The sequence below is a fragment of the Hipposideros armiger genome, unplaced genomic scaffold (genome assembly GCF_001890085.2).
Source record: "Hipposideros armiger isolate ML-2016 unplaced genomic scaffold, ASM189008v1 scaffold_309, whole genome shotgun sequence".
NCBI lineage: Eukaryota > Metazoa > Chordata > Mammalia > Chiroptera > Hipposideridae > Hipposideros > Hipposideros armiger.
The window spans coordinates 499424-526830 of NW_017731659.1; the positions used below are offsets into that span (position 1 = coordinate 499424).

General features: G+C 53.3%; 1 protein-coding gene across 9 annotated transcripts in view; it reads right to left on the reverse strand.

Moving 5' to 3' along the window:
* Positions 1 to 6: 6 nt before the first annotated feature.
* The window catches only part of TSPAN18 (tetraspanin 18), a 179784-nt gene continuing 152383 nt past the window's right edge, over positions 7 to 27407 (reverse strand). For 8 of the 9 annotated variants that reach the window (XM_019659960.1, XM_019659958.1, XM_019659961.1 and 5 more), the window contains 6 exons: positions 25046 to 25129; positions 20778 to 20850; positions 18150 to 18344; positions 10659 to 10733; positions 9399 to 9497; positions 3984 to 8843 (listed from right to left, as the gene is read on the reverse strand). In XM_019659960.1, the coding sequence (XP_019515505.1) occupies positions 8445 to 8843; positions 9399 to 9497; positions 10659 to 10733; positions 18150 to 18344; positions 20778 to 20840 (831 nt within the window). In that variant the 5' untranslated portion in view covers positions 20841 to 20850; positions 25046 to 25129 and the 3' untranslated portion in view covers positions 3984 to 8444. The other variant, XM_019659967.1, reaches the window with a different exon arrangement.

The window sequence follows — 27407 nt, forward strand, 5'->3', positions numbered from 1 at the left end:
GGCCTCGGCTAGTTTGAGGGATCCTGTCTGGGCCCCTTAGGCATAGATAGGAGAGAGGGACCAGGGAGGCTGAGAGGGGCCCCGCCCCTGAGACCTATTTCCTTCTCCCAGAGGCAGTAGTTTTTGGAGCAGGAAGGAACGGTGTGTGACTAACATGTAAGGTCTTCCCTGGCCCTTGCCCTGTGATTGGGGTCAGATGAAATCTCTCAAGAGGCATTCCTAGCTGCCTCCTACCCCCAGCAACCAACAACTGCCACCAGCACCTGTTATGGGCTGTATCTGTCCCAGCCCAGCCATCCCTGGAGCCTGAGAGAGAGGCTCCTTAGATTGGGGGGGGGGGGAGCTTTCTTTTCCCACACGCCTTGAATGGCCATAGGCAACCCTGCAAATAGCTACCAGCCTGGGCTAGCGCTCCAGCTGCTTTCCCTGTGCAGCCTGAGAACGTGGTCAGTGGCTGGGGTTGGAGGTCAGCAGCGGCAGACTCAGGGCGCCTTGACACCTTTCTGGAAAGCCCCAGTCTCACATCCACCCATGAGCTCCCCTCAGCCAGGTGGTCCTCCGTGGCCTCTGAACTCCTGTGGGGCCCAGGAGGGGTGGTGCCAGATGCCAGACTCTTCTTACTGTCAAGGCCCAAGATTCTCCTGGGCAGTGAGCAGGAGACTAGATGGGGCCCAGAAGCTGGGGTTGCCCCTGGACTGGAGCCACACAGCTGCCCAATTTGACCTTAAGTCATGTCTAACCAGCCTGGGTTGTTTGGTCTCTCTCAGACCATCCATTTGCCTCTTCTAGGAAGCTGGCGGTAAGTGTGTGGGCGGGTCTAGAGGGGCAGGCCCCGTGCCCTTCTCATGCTGGGCTGGGGTGCAAGCTGTGGGGCCCCCTGGATCCCAGGAATGCCCAGTCACTAGGGAGCTCATGGCATCATGAAATTGCCGGGGCAGGCTGTTGACGGGACAATTTGGAAAGACTCAGTTTAGAGCCCTGGAGGGAGGGCCAGGACAGGTGGGGACAGCAGGAGAGTGGGAGGAGGAAAGGGAGACATTGGAAGAGGGTCTAACCAAATCTTCATAGCAGGTGCAGAGCCCTGACTGCATCTCAGAAGGGAGCAGGGGGTACACCAGGGAGCACTGGGCTGCAGCTTTGTCTCTCCCGGTGGCTAGAAGGCAGGAGGGGAGGCTGGAAGCTGGCATAGGCTCTGTGAGACAGAATGGGCTTGTCCCAGACCCTGACGAGACAGTGGAGAAAGAAAGGAGGGCAGGTATCCTGCTGATCCTCCCATGCCTGTGCCTGTGGCAGACATCACTAATCAAGCTGAAGGTATCTGGCAGACATTACTAATAGAGATTACACTGCCCTCCCACTGAGCCCAGACCAAACCTCGGATCCTTGGCACAGCCTCCAGCAGCCACTCTTGACTGATTGGGGTTGAAGCATCTTGCAGTCCAGCTGCCGACACTGGTCTAGAACTTGAGGTCTGTGTATGAGGGGCTGATTTGTGGGTGCTGTAGTGGGTGTCCGTGAGTTTGTGGGGAAACCTCTCCCTGCCCAAACCTGGAGGGAGCACTCAGAAACGTGCTGTGGACAGGGAAGGGACAGGAAACCATGTCACAGCCGAAATGATGAGATGCCCTGGAGTTCTTCAGCCTGGACATCACAGGGCTCAGGGTGAGATAACATGTGGCCTTAACACTTAGGGGAGGAGGCAGAGCAAGTGCGATGCCATGGACGGAACACAGAAAAATCTTCTGCGTGTTGAGCTGATGCAACAGAGCAGTCCAAAGGCAGAAGGCTGTCTTGGGAGGTAGTCAACTCCCCATCCTTGGAGGTGTTCACGAAGAGGATGGAGATACCTTGTTAGGGATGTTACAGAAAATATCCAATCCACAGTTCTGGGTGGGGAGAGAAGAACCGATGATCTTGCGGGCTCCTTCCAGCCCTGGGAGCCAGGTGGAGAACAGGGAAAGCCATGGCTTGTGGGGAGAGGTGGGAAGTAAGGAAAAGGGACTCGTGTGTGTGCATGTGTGTGTTTCTGGGGGCTTACAAGTGTGGGGAGGTGAGAGGGAGGGCAGGGGCTACAGAGTCTTAGCTGTGGAGCTGGGAAGACGCAGTTCTTGGCCACCCTGCTCCGTCTCTTCTGGGGAAACCGCAATGTTGAAGCCAGGGAGGGTTGTGAGCAGCAGATCTGCTGGACTGACAGCGCCCTGGGGGGAGGGACAGGCAGCTTGGAGATGACCCAGTTCTTGCTCAGAACTGTCATGCATATGCTGTATGACTGTGGAGGAGAATCTGCGCCTTCCAGATTTGGTCCAACAGCTGGGGAAAGCAAGGACCCCACCAGCCGGGCTGTTCTTGGATCCAGTGTCCACAGCCCACTCTTGGCCCCAGCCGGAGCTGGGGTAACTCCAACCACAGATTGCGTGAAGGTGCCAATCCTCAAGGACAGGAGGTGTTGACCAAGTCTCCTTGGGTTCCCTGGGCTTTGGTGACTTCTCTCCAAGATTTGCTTTTGCCTTCTTGTTGCCTAAATTCTCACTTTCTTGGCACCTGGCCCTGAAGCACTGAGGGCTGCCAGAGTCTGGCTGAGCTGAGGAGGGGACCTAGGACTGGTGTTCCTTTGGTCTCCAGTGCAGACTGCATCCTGGGTGCAGGTGCTGGGGCACCTGTGGAGAGCCCATGGCTCCCACCCCGGAATCCAGGCGGGGTACATCAGTCCATATTTTTGTCATTTTGTTTTGTTAAAAAAATAGCTATTTCCCCCTGTCCCTTTCTCCTAGACACTCATGATGGCCTCACCTCCCCACCCCCACCCCCCAGGGCCGAGGGGGCAAGGGTGTGGGGGAGGGGAGGGCGTTGAGTGCTGGGCAGTGGTGGGTGGGGCGAGTCTTCAGGCTTCAGGTCACACCCTTTACTGGATGCCCCGGAAGAGGCACATGGCGAAGATCATGGCGAAAAGCTGTACAGAAAAGAGTTGGTTTGTTAGGCGACCCCACCCCTGTCCTCCACGGGGCCACCCACCCTGAGGGGAAGGGGTCATTGTTGGCCACGCAGCACGAAGGGGGCTCGCGCATCACAGCACACCTCTGCTGTAAGGATTCCCGACACTCCCCTGGTGGCAAGCCCTTCTCACCAGCCACTGGGCCCCTTCATGCCATGTAGTCAGGGAGAGAAGGGGGTTTTGGAAACCAAGAGACACGAGTTCAAATCCAGCTCCCTACTTGCCAGCGATGACCTTGGGCCAAACACTTCCCTTCCGTGGGCCTGAGTATGTCTCCAGACATCACCATGTGCCAGGCATGAAGTGCTTTCTCAGAAACTTTTCACAGACCAGGAAATGAGAGGTCATGCAATCTGCCTAAGGTCACACAGCTACAAGCAGGGGAGCCAGCGTTTGAGTCCAGGCATCCGGACCCCAGAGCCCACAGCCATAACCTGTGCTCTCCCACTTCTAGTTCAAAGGGAGGTGGTGAGATTGAAGTATAAGGTGATCATCTAGTAACGTAATGGTGCCTGTTATGTAGTCGATACCTGGTAAAAAGCCACCAGGATGGTTATTAACAGGCAAAAAAGATGCAGCCCTTCCCAGAGCAGGAGCACAACCCCTGTCTAAGGGCCCTGCGGAGGTGGGGCAGGCGGAGACCCACTCAGGGATGCCCCTCTGACCAGAGTTACTGATGCCCCCACAGCCACAGCTCTTCTAGCAAGTAGCACAAGGGAACAGTCCCCAGACCACAGGCTCAGGGCCAAATCAGGAGGGACAGGGGTGGGGAGGAAAGGCTGGGTGGGGACCCTGGTAAAGGTCCCTGTCTGGGAGCAGGGTTTTGCCTCCCGCACGGGCTGGGGAGCTGGACTCTACAAGCCCATGTTTTTCCTGCGTCGGATAGGTGGCCTTCACTTACCTCGATGGCCAGTACTCCTATGGCGAGGGCTCCGGCCAGGTAGACGTAGGTTTCGAAGGCGTTGAGGATGACTGTGTAACAGCCCTGCAGGAGAAGAACCAGAGGTGAAGCCACAGCCAGAGGGATTGTCGGGGGAAACAGACGAGTGTCAGGATCGGCATGTGAAGCCGGGGAACTGGCATGTGGCCCCAAAGCTCAGGCAGCAGTGCTGGCATGGAGCAAGGCTCCAATGCCTGCAGGACCATCCTCCCTGTCTCTGTGCCCCTCCGGGCACATCCTGGTTGGTGGAAAGTGTCTGAGCACAAAGTTGTGTGTGTGGGGTTACCCCCCTATGTCTCCAGGTGTCACTGTAAGACAGTTCTCTCTCCACACACATCCTTATACATAAGCGGGCAGGAGAAAGGGTAAATCCTTTCCTGAGCATGAAGTTGACTTTGACATGCCTCACCTGGGGAGGGACCTTGACCTGCAGAAGGAAGACATCCCTGTGCTGAAGGCGGGGTACCTGAGGCCTTCACTGCTCATCTCCCCTCCATCTGGCTCTGGCACCAAAGACTCTCTGCATCCCTGGTCTGAACCAAGCAGACCCGACTGGCCAATGGGGGCCCCAGATACTGAGACATGCTTGGAGGGGGCAGGGAGAGCCTGGGGAATGGGCGGGACGGTGCCACCAACATTTGGCGCGTGTCCGCCCTGTCAGGAACTTTGCTGGGCCGTGTGGGCCTGTTCTCATTCCGCTCTTGGGGAAGAGGGCTCTGCTCCCCCCGTATGTGAGGAAAGGAGGGCAGGAACAGCCGGACGTGATGAAGGTCACGTCACGCACAGGGAGGAAGGGAAGCTGGAGTCTCATTGCCAGAAGATCATGCTCTTCCCTCTGTTCTGAGGGGAAGGGCACCAGGCCGCAGGAAGGCTTGGTTCTCGCTCATCCAGGCCAGGTCCCCGGCTTAGGGCCTGGAGCCCGTCTGCACCCGTAGAGATCACTTCCTCCCGCTCCTGATGACTACCCACCCTTACCACCCACCCTGCCCAGTGGACACTCACTGCCGTCTCTCCCAGCCTCACCACAGACTGCTGGTTCCCTAACCATGCTGCCTTCGCCAGCGCCTGTTCTTGCTTTCTGCAGTAAGGGAACGTCCCCCACACCCCTGCCCCGGCTCCCAGGCTCCTAAATAGTTACCCTCTCAACTTAATTTGACAAAGGGCAGCTAGGCCAGGGGTGCCACCACAAAGACCTTTCCCCGACCTCCAGCCCCATATGCCCGATGGTCCGCTGGGAACCTCTGCTGGGATGTCCCAAAGTCCTCACATGTAACATGCTCCAAACCAGATTTGAGACCTTCCTCCAAACCAGAACCTATGGAGTCACCCTCAACACCTCTTCATCATCCCTTCTCCAAAGTCAACCTACTACCAGAGATGGTAGATTTTGTCTCCTGAGTGATTTCTCAGATCCATACACCTCTTTGCCTTTCTACTGCCATCACCTTGGTCTAACCCATCATATTTCTTATTGGGACCAGTGTAAAAATCCCTCCTGTCCACTCAGGCCCACCTCTAATCCCTGGCCACTGAGCAGCCAGAGCACTAACATGGCCAGCCGCCCTCCCCCACCACTACTCTCCATGTAGAACGTGGCACGCATGGGCTTCCACTGCTTTTCCAGCGTCCTCATCATGGGCCCACTGGCCCTTGAGCTGGTCTTGCCCTATTCACTGTGCTCCAGCCCTACTGGCCCCCTCTTGGCTCCTAAAACACACCATGCTTCCTCTCACCCCAGGGCCTTTGCACATACTGTTCTCGCTCTCTGGCTGGATTGCTTTTCCCTTGCCAGGAGGATAGGGGTGTAGTACTTTGTTTCAAGGAGAGTCAGAGCAATACCCCCACTCATAACCTACCAGGAAGCAGATGGGGAGCAGTGAAGATAAGGCAGAGAAACAGCGGTGCTGTGGGGAAAGAAGGCTTAAGATTCCCCAGACAAATGGTGAATATGGATGGGTTTCTATGAGTGGTCACCATATTGTCCTGGAGTCAAGATCACCATCTGCTGGGAGAACCCCCTGATTTGTTTCCAGCAGAAAAACACATTCCTGACTTGCCTGGATGACTGTCCTGACCCAGGGAAGGCTGAGAAATGAAATGGACAAGCTGCCACATAGGTTCAAGTTATATCAATGTCGTAGTCCAAGTATTCATCATAGATTGCCTTTTTTGGGGGGAGGATTTCCTAATTTTTCTTCATTGAAGCTCAATGGTAAACAGGGCTGGTGGACTAACTCAACACCCATAGACAAGTGTCCTCTGCTTTGGCTCCTGATGGCCATGTGACCAAGTCCAAGCCAGCAAGACCTAAGCAGAAGCCTGCTGAGCATTTATGGGAAAGAGGCTGGTGCCACCCTTTCCACTTCTTCCTGCCTGGAACATGGGTGGGATGTCTGGAGTCATGGCAGCCGTTTTGCCACCATGAAATGGTAAGCACAAGAAAAGCCCACAAAGATCAGAGACCAGGCCTTGAACAACATGATGGAGCCGCTGATACAATGTGAGAACCCAGCATCTTCCAGAATTCTTGCCATGTGTATGTGAAACACAAAGGTGTCTGCATAAGCCCCTTTAGTTGGGATTTCAGTTACTTCCAGTCAAATGTGTTGCTCACTGACAAGACTATGATGGGATGTCAGGCCAAGTGAGAAATGCATCCTGAGCTTTAGGGAAGTGGGCTTTGGAGAAAAACACAAACATACTTCCTCGGCAGAAGCTTTTAAAGGGAAGAATGCTCAGGAGGGATGTGAGTGTCTCAGAAAAGGAGTCCCAGGAGCCAATCTCAGTAACACTCACGGGGAGCCGCGGAACAGTCAGTGTGAATAACTAGTGTCGCTGCTTAGGGACCTCTCTGGTAAGTGCCATTGGAAAAGCTACACCCAGGAGGCGCAAAGAGGCATCACCACAGAGGATGGATCAGAAACGGGAAGCGTGTCAAGGGAAGCCCTAAAGGTCCAGGGCCCATGAACAGCCTGCTGGAACAACTCACAAGTGACCTTAGGATACAGGCTGGGCTCTGGGCACCAGGCATTCCTAGCAGCAGCTCCTTAAACAAGTTAGAAGTTCATTTGTCTTTCATGTCAAATCCTGAGCCATGGTGGCCGCTCTGCTCCATGGAGTTGTCAGCAGTCCAGGCTCTTCCTCTCTTGTTGTTCTGACATCCTAGGGGCCACCCTCCTCTGCAAGGCCCGAAATGGCTGTCACCACAGCTGCATCCCAGCCAGGGGGACAGGAGGAGGGGCGGGCACAATGCTTTCTCTTAAGGATGTGACTCAGTTGCACACATCGCCTCTACTCACCTCCCTTTGGCTAGAACTTGGTCATACGGCCTAGCTGCAAGGGAGGACGGAAGGGACCGCCTTTACCTGGTGGTCAGGGGGTCCTATAAAGCCCCTTTTCCCAAGGAGGAAGGGCTGAATGGAGCATGGGGGCAGCCAGCAATCTCTATCACCGTGCAAGGGATCTGAGGTCCAAAGAGTTGTGGCCTGGCCAAGGTGACACAATGGCTACCAGCCCAGACCAGGCTGACACCACAGCCTGAAACTCCCCCCATGTCCTGCAGCCTCTCCTCACATCAGAGACCCCCCCACCCCCAGGGTGGCCTGATGCCAGGACCCTCGTTTCTTTGTCTCTTTCCCCCAGTGCAGGAGGGCAGGGCCGTGAGGGGCAGAGGATCATGGCTCTTGGGACCTCATGAGCTCTTTGCCGTGATGTGGGCAGGTACAAGGGACGGGGGTGCTGAGTTCATGGGGCAAAGCTGAGGCTACAAAGAGCCTCACCAGATGGCCGGGATCAGGACTCACTCAACTGTCCCCTTCCCTGGACTCTAAGAGGCCTGCCTTGAGCCCCCAACCCTGGTCCCTCCTCGCCTGTCATCTGGTTTTACTTCCTTCGTAGTAATTGTTGCCACATGAAATGCTCGCTTTTTGTTTGTTTGCGGCTTGTTTATCATCTGCTTCTTCTAACTAGACTGTGAGCCCCACAGGCACAGGGGCCTTGTCCCCTGTCCCCTGAGAGGTTCCCTGCACCTGGAACTTCCCCATGAGATCCTCATTAAAGGCCTAATCAAGTGAGGTTCAGGCTCAGTCCACCCTCGTTTTCCCCTTTCTCCCCACCTAGCCTGGTCTCACACCCACTTGAGGGGTGGGGAGCTGGTCAGTGGGGGCCCTTGTGTCTCCCCAGAGGTGGCACATGCAGGAGGGGAAAGGGTTTTTCCCGAGACTTAGATGAAGTCCTTGGGTTGTAGGAGAAGCAAAGAAGTCTAGGAGCTTCCCTGACCTTGGAGAGTAAGGTCAGGGACACCTTGCTCCCTTTGGGGCCAGGAGGTGCCCCTACATGGCAAATGCGAGCTTCCCCCAAAGTAGAATGCATGACTGAGGAGGGGCCCTCACTGTGTAATCCTGGTTCTGGCTCTCAACCTGCATTATCAGAAGCTCAAGGAGTGTTCTGCTTGGAACGCTGGAAAACTCCTACTCACCCTTTAACCCCAGCCAAAATGCCCACTTCTCTGGCCTATGCCATTGCTGGACTTCCTGCCACCCTTACCTTTGCCCCACTTTGGTTGGATCTCAGGGGCCTGGATGGAGTTTCATCAGCCCCATTCAGTCCCATATCACGGCCAGCATTCCCACGGGATTCCAGAATGCCTCCAGGGCTCTGGGCCGACATCGCCACCCGCTCAGCTCTGGCCACCCGTATCCCCCTGCCTGGAGGAGCAGGGCCTGGTACCTGCTTGTTCAGGAACAGGTCCCTTCCCAGGAGACATTCCTCCCTGCTCAGCAGGACCCCGTCCCGAGTCTGGGGTTCTCTTCGGCAGCAGGCCTCCGGCACCTCATCACTGTCCAAAGTCAGGAGTCGAAAAACTGATGCAAACTTAAAGTCTTCAGGCCCGTTGACCCCACAGCAACCAAACTAGGAGCAGAGCACAGGGAAGGTTCTAGCGGGTGGGAGCTGGGGAGGGGTTGGGGCACAGGTAGACAGAGCCTCTTAAAGGTGGAGAGGAGTCGAGACCCAGGTGTGGGCTGGCTCCACCTGCTCGGCCTGTGCGACTCTGGGAAAGTTACTCGGCTGCTCTGAGCCTTCAACGTTCTCATCTGTAAAATGGGGGTGGTTTGTCAGTACTCAATAAACAGTTGCTCTGATTACTCTCATTAATGACAATGACAATTGCTTGTGGATTCAAGTCCGAGATGGCGAGCAGGTTTCATCCTGAGTTTGGGCTGTGTCTGACTGGCAGTGGCTTCCGGGACTGCTGTATGAATGCAATTCCGAGGCCAGGGCTGGGCTCATCGTGCCAGTGCCCTGGTCAATGATTGATGTCTGGCACAGGCACATGAGCAGAGTGGGCTCTGGAGGCCAGATTTTTGCTGCACGGGGAATCATGGCTCTGAAAGCTCATGGCATGGGTGTGTGTGTGTGTGTGTGTGTGTGTGTGTGTGTGTGTGGGTGGGTGTGGGTGTCACTCACTGTGATCATGACCGAGTTCCAGGTGGCAGAGAAGACATCTGTGTCATTGTTGCCCTGGTAGTGCTTGGTGAGCTCCTTGGTGAAGAATTCGCGGGTGAGCTGGAGGCAGAGGGAGAGGGGTGCTGAGACTCACACCTGGCAGCTTGATGCCGCCCCCGCCCCTTCCTGGCTTCTCCATCTCTCTGCTTCACGGGAGGGCAGGGAAGGCCTCAGGGTCCTTGTGCCAGGCTCCTGGCATTCCCCTAAGCTGCCAACTTGGGGCTGGTCCCTTAATCCTGCCCCAAGGCTTGTGGCCTCCCCTATGGTGGGATCACCTATGTGAAGCCTATATACACCCCTCAGTAACCCCGAGGCCGGGGCACACTGAGAACCTGGCTGGGTCCTGCAGAGCTTCGCAGAGGGAGGGCTTACCCGGGGTGGGGTGCTTATCCTCACGCCCCCTCTCCACCCTGAGCTATTCCTCAGACAGAGCCAAGCAGATGCCCAGGAGCAGGGAATCTCTGCACATCCACGGTTTCCTACCCTCAAAATATTCTCCCGAGGTCTAGCTACCCCACTTCCTGCTGTAGGCCCCTGGGTGTCACCCCCAGAGGGGACATCTGGGCACCATTCTGTTCCCAGGCCACTTCCCTGCCTCCTGCTCCCTCCTGTGCCCGTAGCTTACCTGCTGGCCCCAGGGCCAGCTGTGTCTCCTGCCCCCTTACCCGTCTCCCGTCTCCCCTTTGTTTCCAGACCACCTTTGGTGCCTAGCTTTTATAGACTCAGGGAAGGGAGCTGGCGCTCAGGGTGGTTGGAGGCCCTGGGATAAGATGGCCTGTGGGGACAAGTGGCCCAAATTGAATTCTGGTCAGGGCCTCATCTGAGAGTGCACATTCCAGGGCGGAGGAAGTGGGGGACACACAGCCTCCCTGACTATCCTCAGACTGTGAAATGATTATTGCTGGGCCATCGCTGGACAAGGTGTGGCCTCCAGGAGTCCAGAATCAGGTGTGGGGTTGCACCAGATGCTTTGGAAGAGCAGAGACCCTTAAGGGCCTCCTGATCCTGACCTTTTGGAAGTGCCCTTGCAAGAAGCAGCACACTGGGATTTCTCTGGGCCATGGGGCCTTGCTGGGGTGGTGGGTCACAATTTGGGTTGGAAGTGCTGGATGAGAGGTTGCTGACTCGGGGAGACCCGCTGAGGAGAGGGCAGGCTGGCCATGATGGCCACTGACCCCTCTCTGGTTGCAGGAGCCAGGGTGCATGGGGCCCAGTACGTACATTTTCCCTGAAGATAAAGGCCAGGATGGCCGCCGACAGCTCTGCCAAGAAGATGATCAGGATGAACAGGAAGAACTGCAAAGAGAGGAGAGCCGGGTTGAGTCTTGAGAGGGGTCAGGAAGGGGACACCACTTGCGGAAGTACCCTTTCATCTGTTACACAATTGACACAATGTATTGATTTTGTAATGCTAAGGAACTTCATTACCCATAATAAGCCAGACATTTTATGTAATAAACACAAAATCCATCTCTGGAGTCAACAATCTTGTAATACAAATATGGAAAAAGTAAACAAATATGTCTTCTTTGCAAATGGCACCCCTTACATGGGGCCCCTTGTGCAGTGAACAACCTGGACAACCCTACCTGGCAACCCTAGGAGGAGATGGATGTTGAAACCTGTTTGGGCCCCTCCAGGTGGATTGTCCAAGCTGTGGGAGTCATGACTTCCCTACGGACCCCTGGCTGGCCTCCCCTGCCCTGCCAGCCCCAGGGCCACCTCTCTCAGCTGCTGCCTCTCATTCCCATGGGAAGTGGGGAGGTGATGGTGATCTCCAGCTGCAGTAAAGGAACAAGACTGGAGGGAAGGTGGTGTGTCTCTCAAAACGTGACAACCCTGGGGCCAGGATTTGGAATCTAAGAGCCCCTTCCCCTCCACTCCCTGCATTTCTTGATGCTTCCCCAAATAAACCATGATGCCGCTCATCTCGGGGCTCCCCTCCTTCCTCACCCACCAGCTCCTCATTTTCCAGGTCATGGTTAGCCCCAGCCGTTCTCCTTGTGAGAAGCTTTTCCTGACTTTCCCACATCACAGTGCCCCACAGAGAGGTCCTTCCTCCCAGCTGCTGTGTCGCCACTGCATCCCTAACGTAAGCACACAGGCTGTCACTCAGCATGCTATTCCCAGTGGACAGCGCAAGCGTCGTTCATGGCTATCAGGTGAATGAATGAATCCATGTGTGACCCATTTGCCATCACTCCCTGTCTGCTACAGGTCAGGCCCTGGTCATCATGGTCACTGTTTTGGGATGAGAGCTGTTGGCAGGAGAAAGAGGACATGGCTGTGCCTTCATTATTTAACATTGCTGGTGCCCTTGGCATGTGCAGTCTGTGACAATCCCAGAGTTGTCACCCTACTTGAGACCACCAGCAGAGGACTAAGTCCCCAGTGCCCACGGAGACAGGTTCTTAGACACCGCCCCAAGCCACCTTAGCCAGCTGCCCCAAGACCTGCTCCCTTGGGTCACAGAGCACCAGGCTGCCCTGGAGGTGCCTGGCTGGAAGGAGGAGGCAAAGGGTCCTGGGTTTAGTGTCAGGACGCCTCAGCCCACCTTGCCTCGCTTTGTGTGACTTGGGACAATCACTCAAACCCCTTCCAGCCTCAGTTTCCTTGTCAGTGAAATGACAACGATGATACCCACTCTGGGGTCACGGTGGGGAATGATGAAGGAATGGATGTGGAAGTGTTCTGTATGTCATAAAAGAGGCTGAGCAAAGCTTGTCACTGGGGCTCTTACAAGTAGAGAAGGAGCGTGGAAGCCAGCTCATGCAAGCCCTTCCATGAGCTCCCAGAGCCTGGCCCCAGTGACACACTCTGTGAGTGACACACTCACAGCCACTCTAATGGGCCACTGATGACTTCATTGGTGTCTCTTCCTACCAGAAGATTTCTGTCACTTTATCCCCACCCTGGGAAAACCCCGGTCATGTTCCCTCCCTGACTTTTTAGCTTGAACAGCGGCTGACTCAAAGAGGTCCCAAGGTCCCTTCAAACCTCTTGGGCTACAGACCACTTTAGGGGAGACCCTCAGGATGGATTTCAAGATGATCTGCCCAGGACACAGACCTAAAACATCTTCTAACAGTTTCATTTTCTTTTTTAAATGCTCAAACTCATGGAGAACCCTTGGCTTAAACAGATCAGCCAGCACAAAGCGTAGATTTGTCACTTCACATCCCAAATTGTCATCTTCGGCCGCGGGGGGTCCCCTAGGTGCAAGCTGGCTCCAGCCCGGGTTCTGGCCTCAAAGAGGCTTTCTTCAGCATTAGGGCCCATTTCTTCTCTTTTCTGGTTAGCCCTCTATTTCCACAGTGGAGGAAACAAGCCAGGGGAGGGAACAACTGCTCCAAAGGTGGGCAGCTCCAACATTTCAGAGCAAACCCTTTCGTCTGAATCCAGCTCCTTTCAGGGTGCCATGCCACTGCTCTGCTGAGGAGCCTGGTTCAGAACTGACCTATCAGTGACTCTGCTTCCAACAGGTCAGTGGCAGCCTTGCTGGCTGGGGTCAGCTGTGCAGGGTGACCTTGGATTGAGGTCAAGGTGGGCAGATTCCCATCCAGAGGGTACTGTGACAGAGGGCCTCCTGTGCCCCTGGCCACAACGCTGCAGTCCATTCCACCCCCCCCCACACACACAACCCCTCCTCCCTTGGGCTGAGCGATGTGTTCCCCTCTGTGGCCTCTCATCCTCTGACAGTGATGGAGGCCCCTGGCAGGGCTCCTGGCACTTGCATTTGGCTGGTGATGGATGGTCATCCGGTTCTGTTTCGCACGATCTCCATGGGGTCCCCTCCCTGCCCTGTGCCCTCTCGGTAGAGTTGCTGACAGTCCTTAAGCTCATGAAGAGTGGCCTCAGAAATGGTCTCCAACCTTGGTGATGCGACTCAGCTGGCTCTGGCTATCGATTGTGGCTTAGACAGTTATAAACTATGGATGAGACCGAGCTCCAGCCTTGTGCTCGCCGCATGCTCATCACTCTGGGAGCATGTGTGCATTATCCAGGATGACTGAGCACAGCTCAGTGAGACGATGCCGGAGAAGTGCTGAGCCCAAGGCCGTCACGATGCAAGAGCTGCTCAGATGGTGGCTCTGAACCAAGAGGAAGAGTGGCCTTCCTGAAGACAAGTGCTGGCATGGGCGATCTCAGGAAAGATAATGACATCTACCACCTACTGAGCGCTTACTACCCAGGCACTGTGAGGCTCATGTGGGTCGTTTCACTAAACCCTCTCGGCAGCCTGAAGAAGCAGCTGCTGTTATCATCAACACCCCCATTTTACTGACGGGGAAATTGGGACCCCGAGATGGGGAGCATGGCCCAGCAGGGATAAACACGGGAACTCTGGTTCCAGAACACGGCCTCTTAACACCAAGTTATCTTGGAACTGATAAGTGCCTCCAGGTCTTAAGGCTTTCAGATGCCTGTAGGGTCTCTTTGTGGATCAATGTCAGTCCTTTTAGTTTCCTATTGATTAAGTGCTCACATGTGCCAGGAACAGAGCAAGGCAAGATGCATGCACATTTTCTCCCTGAACCATGATCACAACACTATGTCTTGGAGGGAGGTATTATCATCTTCATTTTATGTAGGAGAAATCTGAGGTTCAGAGAGGTTAAATAACCAGCCCTAGGTCACACAGCCAGGAAGTGGGAGAGCAGGGATTAGAGCCAGGTTTTTCTGACTCCAAAGTCCATGCTGTTATACACCTCTGACACCGCCTTCTCTCTGTTTCTTCATTCCAGGGCTGTTTATTGAGCATTTATTCTGTGCCAGGCACTAAGCTAGGTACTAGCAAACAAATACACACAAGGCAGATACAGTCCCCATCCTCATGGAGTTTATGTTGAGCCAAGATTCATAATTCAAGAAATGACATTCATGAGGGCCGGCCGAGTGGCGTGTTGGTTAGGAGTTGGCTTGGGACGCCTGCTTGAGCAGCAGGGCCCCGGTTCGGATCCCACATGTGAGCCAGTGATGCTGCGCCCTCTACAGCTAAGATGGTGAACAACAGCTCAACCTGGAGCTGGGCTGCCGTGAGTCACCGGCGATGGCGTAGGCTGCAATGGGGCTGGCCGGCAGTGGACGTGAGCTTTTGTGAGCTGCCACGAGCCACCATTCAATGGCAGGCAAGTGACTGCCTCATCTGGGAAAAGAGCCATGATAATACCAACATGGGCCAGTGAAGCGACATCCTCCACATCTAGACTGAAGAACAAAAGGACAGCAACTTGTCTGTTCCCCTTCCCTGATTTCCCAATAAAAGTCTTAAAAAAAAAAAAAGAAATGACATTCATGAGATGAAATGCAAAAGGTTCATGAGATGAAATTAAAGAATAAACCTGGTAACTCACTGACAGGGAAAGCAGGCCGCCCCACAGGAAGGGGGTCTGCAGACCTCCTTGGCATCACTCCTGCCTGGAGCAGGGTCTCACCAGGCACAGGGACCGAGGGGTGAGTTGAGTGCGTGTGAGTGTGAGTCACCTGAAGGAAAGTGCTGGGCTGTGGTGCCCACATAACAATGCCACTCTTGCCAACTTGCCTTCTCCAGCCTGAAATGATTTCCTCCTGCTTAACAGGGTTACCACGGGTTATTTGGAGGGGAGCCCCCTGGACCCAGCCACAGGGCTTGTCCTGCTGTTTCCTGGGGCTTCCCCTAACCAGGGCCTTTCCCAGGGTGTGTTTGCTTGGGTTCATCTAACCTCATTCCATCTGCCTACAGACACATTTGCCTGTACGCCTGAGCATCACATTTACAACACTTTGCATAGGACGGGGAAATTAACAAAGGGGTGGAAGCTGCTATTTGGTCTACTCTGGTGAGCATTTCCAGACTTTTCTAACCCTTTTCTACAGGCACATCTGCTTTCAGTTCTCATTTCTAATAAATATTTACTAAATTTACATACTTCATGTGCAACTTAGCTCATTTATCTCTTTAAAACATATTCCTCTTGTTTTGCTGTTCTCTCTTCCAATGCAGCATGCCTTTGTTTTATAAAATATCTTAAAATTTTGAGTCAAACAAATGGGCCAAAAAAATTCCTTGACCTACTCAGAGGTAAGCAACCAGGAAAAAGGGGTGCTACGAAATGTCAATAGCAGGGTGAAATGATCCTAGTGCATGTGAAAATGCTGTAAAATTGATCAACAGGAGTGTCTGAAAAATATATCTTTAGAAAAATTGATCATTAGGTGATGTGGTCATTAGGCGTATTGTCCCTGGGCTAAAGGTCCCTGGGACCCGGTGGGTTTTAGCCTCAGAGCAGGGAGGAGGGGGTGCTCTATTAACCCCTACCCCCGGACCTCCTTTCTCTGCAGGTCTTTGAGCCAGGGTTCCCGAGGAGCCTAAGTTGCTCCCTCTCAAGACAAGCCTTCCCTTCCTCTTAGCAGGCGGAGGAAGTGGTCTCAGGCTTCTCGAAGGACCAGCATCTCAGGGGTGAGACTCAATGCCCCTCTTCAGCTGGCACCACCACACGGGCAGGTCCAGGTTGGAAAAGGAAGCGATGCTTTTCATTTTTTTAGGTCATGAATCTTTTTGAAAACCTTCCAGAAGCTGTGTTGTCTCCCCCGAGAAACACGGGTGTGCATGCAATGTACACATATACATACACAACACGCATGTACATGCACTCGCATGCAGGCCCTGACATAATATTTTACACATCATTTGAGGTGAATTTTGGGCCACTTGAGTTCATTCCAGGTTAGGAGCCCTGGGCCAGCCCTGGTCTGAGAGACAGGAGACCTGCACCCAAGTGTCCCTGCCTTTGATCTGTACTGTGACCTTGAGTTTGATTGTGCTGGGCATCAGAGAGGGGAGAGGTGAGGGGAGGGGCGAGAATATAGGGGAAGTGAGAGAGAGAGAGAGAGAGAGAGAGAGAGAGAGAGAGAGAGAGAGGTAGGGGGAGGGAGGCAGGGAGACAGGGCANGGGGAAGAGAGAGAGAGAGAGAGAGAGAGAGAGAGAGAGAGAGAGAGAGAGAGGTAGGGGGAGGGAGGCAGGGAGACAGGGCAGAGGCAAGAAGCATCCAGGAGAGGGACAGGGAAAGGCAGCAGAGATGAGACTGAAGAGATACAAAAGGGAGGACGAAAAAAGGTAGCAAAAGATAGGGATGGGAAAGGGTTGCTTTAAGGCTCAGTGGGCTGGACCGGCCACGGCCAGGACTTAACTCGCTCTGAGGGGACTTGGGGCAAACCTCATCCTGGGCCTTGGTCTTCTCCTAAGTACTGAGGAGAGTGATGTCCTCTTCCAGCTGGCAGGCTCAGAGGGAGCCACTTAGCTTGATGCCTCCCCAGCCCAGAGCCCCGGCCTGGCTTCCTGTCTTGGCTTCAGAGATGAGCCCATTAACAATGAATGAGCCCTGGGGGCTAAGGTGCGGTTTGGTGTGTCCTGGGACCCATACCCCTCTCCTTTTATCAACCCAAGCCCAGACGTTCCTCTGCACCATCTGACACTGTAGAGAGCTTTCCACCAGGGGGCACCCACAAGTTTCTTTGTTTCTCTCCAAATGAGAAGTTTGCAGGGTTTGTGCTGCTGAAGGCCAAAGGGACCCAAGGCTCTGTGTCACACGTTTCACAGCAGATTTCACTTTCTCTCTGCGATGTGGGGCATCTCACGGGGACACAAAGGGAGGCTGTACAGTGGGTTCTAATCTGAGGAGGAGGCCTTATGCCAGATCACTACTTCCCAACCTGCTGGGAGCTGGCTCATGGGCAGGAGCGGACAGTCTGCTTACAAGGAAGTCCTCCCGATGACCAGCCCGGATCTTTCTATCGCTTAACTCCCACCCCACCTATCCAAACACACTCTTCTCTAAGCAGGGCTTAGAGAAGGGCTTTAACTTACCCCATAGCAGGACTGGGATCAACCCACAAGTTCTCCTAGCCCTGGGGACCCACAGGATCCCACAGGGAAGAAGACCGTCCACCACGGCCAGGAAGATCAGCAGAGGCCCAAAGGACCACAACTCATGGGAATGCAACAGACTAGAGAAACGGAACCTCTACTGTTTATTCCATTTGGCTCCTACCGACAGCTGAGCTGGTTGGCTTCTCGCTTAACAAGCAAAGACAGGTTAAGAAGACAGGAGTCACATTGTTAGTTAGGGGCCGAGCAGGGTGCACACTCAAATCCAGGCTGCCTGCTGCCCAGCCCATCCTCATGGGCTCATCACCCCCATCCCGTGCCTGTTCCTGGGGGAGGGGAAGACCACTCTTGGCCCCCGATGCACCTTCAGCACCTAGTGAGCTATGTGGCTTATAGCAGCAGTTCAAGGACTACTTATTTCATGAGTAAAGGACTTTCAGAGGTCATATCATTTCTATTTTAGAACTAGAAACGCACAAGGTGAATGATTTCTCTAAGAGCTGTCTCAGCTCTTTTACCAAGGAGTTATTATATATTTGAATTCTGAAAAACAAGCAATAGTAAAAAAACATCACGGTCAAGGTTCTCAATGGACCATGTCTTAGAGACGTTTGCCTGTTCGGACCTGGAGACCAAGGTCACTCTCCACCTGGGGGCAGCTTGCCCACAGGAGAGGCATGGGCCCAGCGCCAACAGCAGGCTCTGGAAGCTGGGGCTGCAAGTGCAAATGGGAAAGGTTGGTGGCCTTCCCACTCCAGGGGGGGCAGCTTGCTTGGCTCAGACCTCAGTGTGAGTCTCCTGCCCCAGGGCACCCATGGGTGGGATGCGGGATGGGCATACTCACAAACAGCAGCAGACACTTGTTCTCGCGGACGGCCCCACAGCAGCCCAGGAAGCCGAGCAGGAAAAGCAGGCCTCCCATGGCCAGGAGGATGTAGGCACCCGTGATGAGCAGGGGGTTGGCAGCCACAATCTCCCGGAAGCCGGTGGGGTCCACCATGACCCAGATGCCGATGCCTAGCAGGCAGGCCCCACCCAGCTGCTCCCAGGTCCAGTCAGGAGGGAGGACAAGACATAGGCAGACAGGAGGTTAGACACCATACACACCATTCCCCTGAGCGCGGCCCTGGGACAGAGGTGGTGAGCCCCGGGGAGCTGGGCAGGAACTCCATTTGCTGCAGGAGCCAGCGTCACAGCACTGCTAGTCACTGCTTCTAATTTTCCTACTCACTCTGATCTTAAGTGCAGCATGCATCATTTAAACTCAATTTCTGACCCGCACACCACCTGGGCCTGCTGAGAGCCATATCACGTCGAGTTTCTTTGCCACTTTTATATTCTCCTGAAATGTCAGAGCTGCAGGATAATGAGGTCATCTCATCCAACCCCTGGATTCCACACTGAGCCCCAGAGGGGGCCCACGACTTGCTGCAGTTCACACAGCAAGTTGGAGGCAGAGCAGGGGGCGCTGAATCCTGGGCCTCCCTGGCTCCAGCCCCAAGGACACGCACCAAACTCCACGAACACGCACTGACACCTACGCTGTGTCTGCACCGTGCCAGGGGTGGGGAAACACAGACAAAGGCCATCCTCTCTGTCCCCAACAGGAACTGTCAGTCGGCTTGGTCTCCCCACTCTCAAATCTGCACCTCAAAAGCCTTCTCGTTTATGTCTTCATCTGCATGGCCCATCTCTCCATGCCTGACTCATTTTTAGAGAGAGGCAGCTTAAACCAGAGGAAGGGCTGTGCCGCTTGTTAGCTCTTAGACCCTAGGGAGTGGCTGAACCTCTCTGAGCCTTAGCTGCCTCATGATTAAAAGAAGATACAAATTCCCACCTCCCAAAGTGGCCCCAAGGAAGAAAGGACGGAATGGATGGGAATGTACAGGGCAGGTTTTAATAAATACATGTTCCCTTTGTCCTGGGCACAGACAAGTATTGGAAGTGGATCAACATGTTGTAGGAAAGCTAGTTTGTCATCACTGGGTGTTGAAGGCTGTAAAGTGTTTGATGTCCCCGTGTGGTAGGAGGACCTGAGGAATGACAGATGGCTAAGAGCGAGCTGCTGGGCTGTGGCTTGGCTGAGAGGGGTCTGCAAGCTGGGATGACTTGGGGCAAGAGATGATATGTTAGGTGACTTTGGGGCAGGGGAGGAGCCCCAGAAATCAGAGGGACCCGGGAGTTGGGGAGAGAGAAAGGGAAGACCAACAGGGACAGCCAGGGACAGAGGCCACATTTTTGGCCTCTGCTGTGCAGTGCCTCTCTCCTCAGTCTCCCCACCAACATCCAGTAAAACCTGTGTCCCTTATCATGGCGGTTGGAGGTTTTGGGGTTCAACAATTGTGTGCTGAACTCTGCTTCAAGGAGGGCTTGGGCATGGACTGAGCTGCCCAGGTGACCCAGCCCATTCCAGGTGGGGACACTGGGGCTTGCCAGAGGTGACCCAGCTTGGAAGCTGGGTCTAGAACTCAAGTCTGTAGGGCTCCCTGCTCTTTAGAATGATGGGGCAGGGGAAGACATCAAGGAGTTGCTGAAATGTGTAAAAAATAGAGACAGTCAGTCTTGACCAGAAAGGGGTCTTTTTTTCACAGCGACCCTGCCCTGAAGGACATTAGTAGACCTTTATTCATCCAAGTCTTGGCTGCACTAAGGTCAAAGGTTGAGGCGGGGTGCAAAAAGCCTTGAGGGACTTAAGACACCAGGAGTGCGGCTCTCTCCTGGGAAAGGCCATAGGCCTGAGCAGAGCTCGCAGTGGGCTGCTGGCAGGTGGGCTGTGCTGTAGGGCATTGGGCTGACCACCTGAGCACTCGGAGCGCTGTCTCTACGAGAGAATCCATAGGTTGGCTGGGGATAGAGCTAAGGTATTCTGTGCTGACACATGGCAGGCACTTTCTGATCTTGCTTAATTTCCGAAAAACCTGTTGAGGTAGGTAATTAAGGGATGAAGATACTGAGGTTCAGAGAGGTGAAATGTGTTTCAAATCACATAGCTGGTAAGATGCACAGATGGGCTTTGAATCCAGGTCTCCTAGTCCCAGAGAGGTTTCTAATTCCTTCAAGTTCCCCCTCCAGCTCTGAAGTCTATAATGCTCTGGGTGGCGGGGAGAGAGGGGTGTCAGAGCTGGCTGAGGCTTCGTCTGCTGCCTTCTGACCACCCCCATCTCCTGCTCCTCCCCTAATCCCCACCAGGGGTCAGAGCCCAAGACAGTGGCGAGGACTGAGGCCCTCACCCTTTGTCAAAGGAACTGAACCATCTCAGGATCCATGCAAAATGTCTCTCCTAGGACAGGAGGCTCTTTGGAGAGGGGTGGGCACTGCTGGGGGCCTCCCCCCCAGGTAGATCTGCTTCTAGCCCTGGCCCCTGTTCCCACCCCTGCGATTCAGCTCAGTGTGACTATTTCTAAGCAGCAGTTGGTTCTGCCCACCCAGCAGAGGGCTAGAAAGACCCCAGGCGTGTTCCAGGAATACTTACAAATATGAAGAAATTGAAAACAAACATCAGATACTTCATGCAGCTCAGACAGTCGCCTTCCATGGTGCTCCACCTAAGAAATAGCAAGGCCCTCAGTCTTCCCACTGGGGGAACCCCACCCAGAATGAACCCCTGTCCCCCAGTTTCTTGAACCCCACCCAGAATGAATTCCCTCCCCCATGGGGGGATCTCAGCAGCCAGCCTGCTCTTGCAGTGGGTGGGGAGAGAGGGAGGCTGATAACTTCCTCTCCCAAGAAAGATGCTTCTTTACCCTGTAGGGCCAGGTTTAGGAGTGAGAACTTGGGAGCCAGACCGCTTGGGTTCAAGCTTGTCTCTACCATTCATTTGCTGTGTAGCCTTGGGCGAATTACTCTACCTCTCTGAATCTTGCTCTCTTCAACTTGAAAATGGAGATTAAAAACAGAAGCTTCTTTCCAAGTGTTGTGAGGATTAACTGAAATAATGCAGTGACATGCTAGCAAGAGGTCTAGCATGTGGCAAGGGCTCAAGGGTGCTACATGATGATATAAGTTGATTGCTGAGGTGAACCTTCCATTTGGTAGGTGAGAAACTGAGGCTCAGAGCTTTGAGAGATTTACCAAGGTCCTGAATCAGGATCAGAGCCCAGGCCTGACAAACTTCCCAAAACCGTACATGCCCTCCAGCCCACAAGACTGCTCAGCGGAGGGGTGCTGCAGGGAAAAGAGGTGGGGGCCACCTAACTGGGGGCCCAAGACCTGCTTCTGAGGTCAGACCCTGCCCATGCCTTGACCACCTCCAGCATCCCACCTCCCCCAGGAGCCTTCCCTGTCCTTATCTGAAAATATGCGCTAGCGAGTCACTGAATACAATTCTATTCTGCCAACATTTATTGTGCATCAACTGGATGCCAGGCACTAGGGTGTGAAGCCAATGAGACTCAACCCTTCCCCGTACCCCGGGGAAGCAGACAGCATCTGCTATCACAAGTCAGACCTTAAGGTGCACAAGTCATGTTCGTATTCGATATTTCATGTTTTCACATTTTCTCCATGACATCACTGGGGAGGCAATGGGCGGGACCAGGAGGCCCTACCCCAACCAGGCCCCGCCCTCCTGGTGGGCAGTGGGAAGGCTGAGATTAGTGGGAACCTGGGGGTATGGCTGGCCTGCTGTCTAGCCAGCATCTCTTCTGATTGGTCCATGCCAGTGCCCACCAGGTGTCAAACATCTTGATCATTATCCCTAAGCCCAGGCTCCTCCTCTGTCATACTCGAAGTTGGATGGGCCTTCGGAGGGCAGAAGGAGTTGCTCTGGTGAGATGCTGAGAAGTCTGCAGGAGGCTGGGCTCTAGCATCCTTCCTCTCTGCCCACCCAGACAAAGCTGCTCTCCAGGGCAGGTTCCAGCTTTCAGTGGACCCTGGCTGTTTAGCAATTAAGGGGCATAATAAATATGGCAGCTCATAAACAGGCTACCTGTGTTGATTATGTCCAACATTCATTAGAGATGACATTGAGTGGGCAGCTTATGGAGTATTAGGCTCCCAGAAAAATGCAATAAAAGGACATGTCTCCTGGGAAGAGCCTCTAACAACTTCAAAGGTGAGGCAGATAGAAAAGAAGATGATGTGTCAGAAGGTGAATGGAGTTACGGAGGCCCGGTTCCAGCTCCAGGGCAGGGTGGACAGTGGCAAGAGAGCTTTAGTGCCTGACAGAGGCTCAAATCCCGGCTCTGGCAGGCTTAGCGGGTGGCCTGGGGCAAGTTCCCGAACTGCATGCATCTGAGTTTCCTTGTCTTTAAAATTAGTATAAAAATAATGCTTTCCTGATAATGCATGGAGAATACTGAGCCCAGAGTTTGGCACATGGTAGCTAACAGCAGCAGCAGCTAGTAACAGCTGGCATACCTTGAGTTCTCACTATGTGCCAAGAAACATGCACAATCTCATTCATTCCTCATTAAGCTCCAGGATAAGAGTAATGTCATCTCCATTATTCAGGTGAGAGAACTGAGGCTCAGAGAGGTAAAGTCACTTGTCCAAGATTACACAACATGGAAGTGCCTGAGCTAGGATTTGAACCCAGGTTTGTCTTAATCTGGAATCACAACTCTCAATAATCATTTTCTGTGAATGCTAATTCCTTGCCCCATTCACCCATCCTCCAAAATTCAGGCCTGTCTTCACACCTACTATGCCAATTTATTTCCTACTGTCCAAGGGAAACAGCCCCCTGGGCCATCATCTACCACCGATCATGAGGACACACCTCTACAGCCAATTGGCCAGACAAGAATGACAGACACATGGACTCTCCAATCCCTACCTGGCCTGGCTGTTAGCTCCACCCACCCACAGAGTCTTTTGGAAGTAGTATCACCATACCCCCAATTTACCTCTAAAGAGAGTAGAAATATAGATAATCTCTGGAAGGTGGGCTGAGAAGACACTTGAGCCCATAAGGTCCAAGAGCTTAGTTCTTCAGAAAAGATATTTCAAAAGCACTTATGAAGGAGACTGGGGGCCTTTCTGCTACATGGTAATGATATGCCCTCCCTGGGGCCAGAAATGAAAGGCCCACCAAGGGGAGCCAACAGGGACCCTGAGGGGAGAGTATCAGTGTGGGTGGGGGCTACAGGGTCAGACTGGACTCAGCTCTCCCACCTTCTAGGCTTCTGAACTTGGACAAATCACACAACCTCTGTACCTTTGCTTTCATGTCTGCAGCATGCGACCGGAAATGCTGACCCCCTCAGGAAATTGTATGGACTGAGGATTAAATGAGAATATATGTACAGCTCCTCACGCCACACCTGACACTGTCTCTTCTTTCCTCCCTGCTGCCCAGTCACCAGGTGGCGCCTCTACCTGCTCTTCCAGATACCAACCAGCTCCATTAGCTGTCGCTCTCTGCGTCAGAAGAGGGGAGGGCTCTAATGTGGGGGATTTCTGAGTATGGAGAGTGAGTGTGTGCAGTGGTTCTCAAACGGGGTTCCCTGAGACTAACCATATCCTAAAGCTATTTTCAGGACACCAAACAACATCGTAGAAACATGTCTTCACCACCGGCTGGCTCAAGGGACAAGAGTCTTGGGTTTTAGAGCAGTTAAGCCACCCTAGGATGGGGGACCCCGTTTCTCAGGTTGTTCAGAAGCTCTGGCCACTAGGTATGTAGGACTTTGCAGGACAAAAACTAAGGAGAAACGTTAACATATACTTAATAAATGACTTGGTAGAGGTGGCACTGTTTGGCAGATAAAGTCCTTTACATCTTGGGACTCAAAGGGATAAAATGCAGAAGTCAGTATCAGGGGTGAACTTGACTTTGTGAATTTAACTCCCCACATGCACAGGAAAGCAGTTTAGGTGCTGCGGCTCCACGTGGGCGTCTGCCATGGGTGGGAGCCCCGGACCTGCTGCTGTGGATCTCATGGTCTCAAGGCTCCGGTGCCTGTCACAGAGTCCCCATGCCTGACCAAGGGAGGGTTCCAGGCTTACAGGTGAGTGTTCCCCCCCGAACCCCCAAGATGAAACCAACTGTTTCATATATAACAAAACCAGATGATTAAGAGCTTTAAGGGGATTTAAGGGAAACTTTTATTTGACACTACTGTTTGTGTAAATGTTGATTTAGAACTTAGCCCTTGTATAACTTATGTCACCAGCATTTCAAGTTAAAGAAATTCTTGGTCATAAAAAGGCAGGGCAGCACTGATCTGGCCCAATACCCTCACTTTGGAGATGAGAAAACTGAGGCTGAGAAAGGGAAAGGGGGTTTGGCCAAGTTACAAAACCAATTAGTGAGGGATCTGAGCCTGGAGTCCTGTTTCTTGAAGCCCAGGGCAATGTCTGTGGATATATTACATACTCGATGTTTTACTTATTTATTTTGGTAGCACACGTCTTCCTTTGTTAGAATGTATGCTTCATAAAGATATGGGCTTGTTTTGTTCACTGCCGTGTTCCTAGTGTCTGGAGTAGCACCTGGCACATGGTGGGTCCTCAGTTAATATACCTGTATGAATGAATGAATGAATGAATGTATGAATGAGGGAAAAGAAAATAGAGACAGGGAACAACGGAGAGTCAGCAATCAGAGAAATAGACAAAAACAAGTCAGAAAGAGAGAGAAAGATGGAGAAAGACTGAAGGAGAAAGACAGGGAAAGAGAGAGACAGCAAGAAGTAATATGGGATGAGACAGACTAGAAAGAACTGAGGGGAAATGGGGCAGTATCAGGGGGTGGGGCAGAGGGGCACACAGAGAGGGACACAATTGCTGACTTGTCACCTGGGCAGTTCTTTAGGCGTCAGCAGGACGGAGTCTCCTGGTCAGAGGGGCTCCTGTATATTTCTTTTATTGGCCCAGCTTGTCCTAGAAGAGAAAATATTCAATTACTACAGGAAGTCATTAAGGAGCAGCAACATTCAAAAAGCTGTTTATGAAAACCCACCCTCTAGAAACACACTCAGGGCAAGCGCCATGCTACTCTGGGTCCATTAATGCTAATGAAAACTTTTCAACACGTGGGCCCCTCCAGCTGGGGATGCCTGCATGGAGTGCCCGCCTTCCACCCAGATTGCAGCTTCTGGGTACCCTTGCTGGGGCTGCGTGGGGAACCACATCTTCAAGAGATTTGCAGTTTCTGGAACGGGCTACATCTATGCTGACATGCTGCATGTGGCTGATGAACTGGGAGGACACGATGGGAGGGGGTGGCCTACACACCTGGATGCTACCTGGGTATCTGTAGTGATGCCTCAGCAGAGAGAGTGCCAGCAGGTCCCTGTTCATCCACCCCCTCCCCAGAAAGCCTGACTCCCAGGAGAGAGAACTTTTGTGCTGGAAAGGGTTCCTTAGCTTTGCATAAGGACTTGCCAGAAGGCTCCTTTAGAGAGCCAGCTTTCAGCAATGGAAAGGAGGTGTGGTTTCAGCAATAAAGGGGCCCAGATGGACAGTCCTGTTCTACTGTACTTGTGGGGAATTCCACAGCCAGGTCCTGCTCAAATACTGGGCTAGAGACAGTTCCGGGAAAAATCTGAGGCCCAGGAGAACATGGGCTATGGGGGGCCTTCCCATGGGGAGGAAGCGGGGGTTTCTGGGTCTCAGCTGCCAGTTCTGGTTCCTTCCCATTCATGAAGTCAATGCTCACTCCATCACCACTGCTTCCGCAAAGCCTGGAAAGCACCTGCCTTGGCCAGCTCCCTTGAGACCTTTGGAAAGTCGCTACCCTCCTTGAGATGCTAGGTTCTCCTCTGAAAACTGTGATTCTCAGTTTTGAAGCCAAAGGTGATTGTAGAAATTCATAATATGAAACACATGAAATGAAATGATATGATATGAAAACACTTGGAAACCTATAAAGCACTATTCCCATGCGGAGCTATTACTACCAGCAGCATCATATATTAGAAATAATTGGATGCCCAAACCACATTCATCAGTTATCAATGGAGGTGGGTGTGGGGCTTGGTCAGGGTGCATAGAAACACCTTTTCTCTACATGGCCCCAAATTCAAATTAATCTTTATAGTTTTGTGATAACTGAGCCTAATAATAACTAATAATATTGAATGTTTACCATGTACCAGACCCTGCTAAGTATTCCTCTTGCATTCTTTTATTTAATCCTCACCTAGGAGGTGGATACCATCATTACCTCATTTCACAGAGAATGTAATTAACTGGCCTGAGTTTAGTCTCATGGTTAGTAAGGCACGGCCATGATTCAGGCCCAAGTTTGCTGAACTTCAAACCAGAGCTCCTGACAAAACACCAGTCCATGCATGTGGCACCAGACAGAGGAAGTGCTGTGCCTCAGTCCCCAGAGTGTCCAACCTGGTGCTGCTCTGCCCGGAATCCAGCAACCATGCAGAGAGTCCCAGGGAGCCAGTGAGCATCCGCCCCTGTGCCAGTTGGATGCCTCTGGGGGATGACCCGATCCTGCCATCTGTTGACAGATGGGAGCTGTGAGGCCCAGAGAGGGGCAGAGATGGGGCGAGGTCACGCAGCGCCTCAGGGTTCCCCTCTGTAGGACCCTGTCTGGGCCAGACAGCTTTATTAATCTTGCCCCGCCCAATGCCCCAGAGGGTGACTCATTCCCATCTGTACAGAGTGGGCCCAGGAGAGGTCCTCTGATTAAGAAGAACAGCTCAGTTCATAAATCACTCCTTTTACTTCCACTGTCCGCGGCCCCGGGGCATGCTTTCTGGGGAGAGAGAGAAAAGGAGGCAGGTGGGTATGAGCAATGGAGAAGCCCCGCTCAGAGGAAGCAAATGTAGATCGGGGCTGCCGCAGTGAGAAATGTCTCGTATGCGCCTCGGGCCAGGTGAGGGCGCTGTGGTGCAGGACAGAGTCTCGGCGTCCCCAGGAAGCCGCCTCATCTGCAACCTGAATTCCAACCAGCAGGTCTCTGCCCTGTCAAACTGTGAGATCTGGCCCAGCCTCCTCAGCTCTGAGCCTCCCTCTCCTCATCGGTGAAACGGGGATTCTCAGATCTAACTCCCAGGGTCATTGAGAGAACTGAAGGAGATGACGTAGGTGAAAGCACTTTAGCGGTTGCACATCCGCGTCCTTCCTTCCTGTGTGTGCCAGACACCTACGAGTGCCAGCTCTGGGCTTGGTCCAAGGCACAGAGACCAGAGACCAGGGG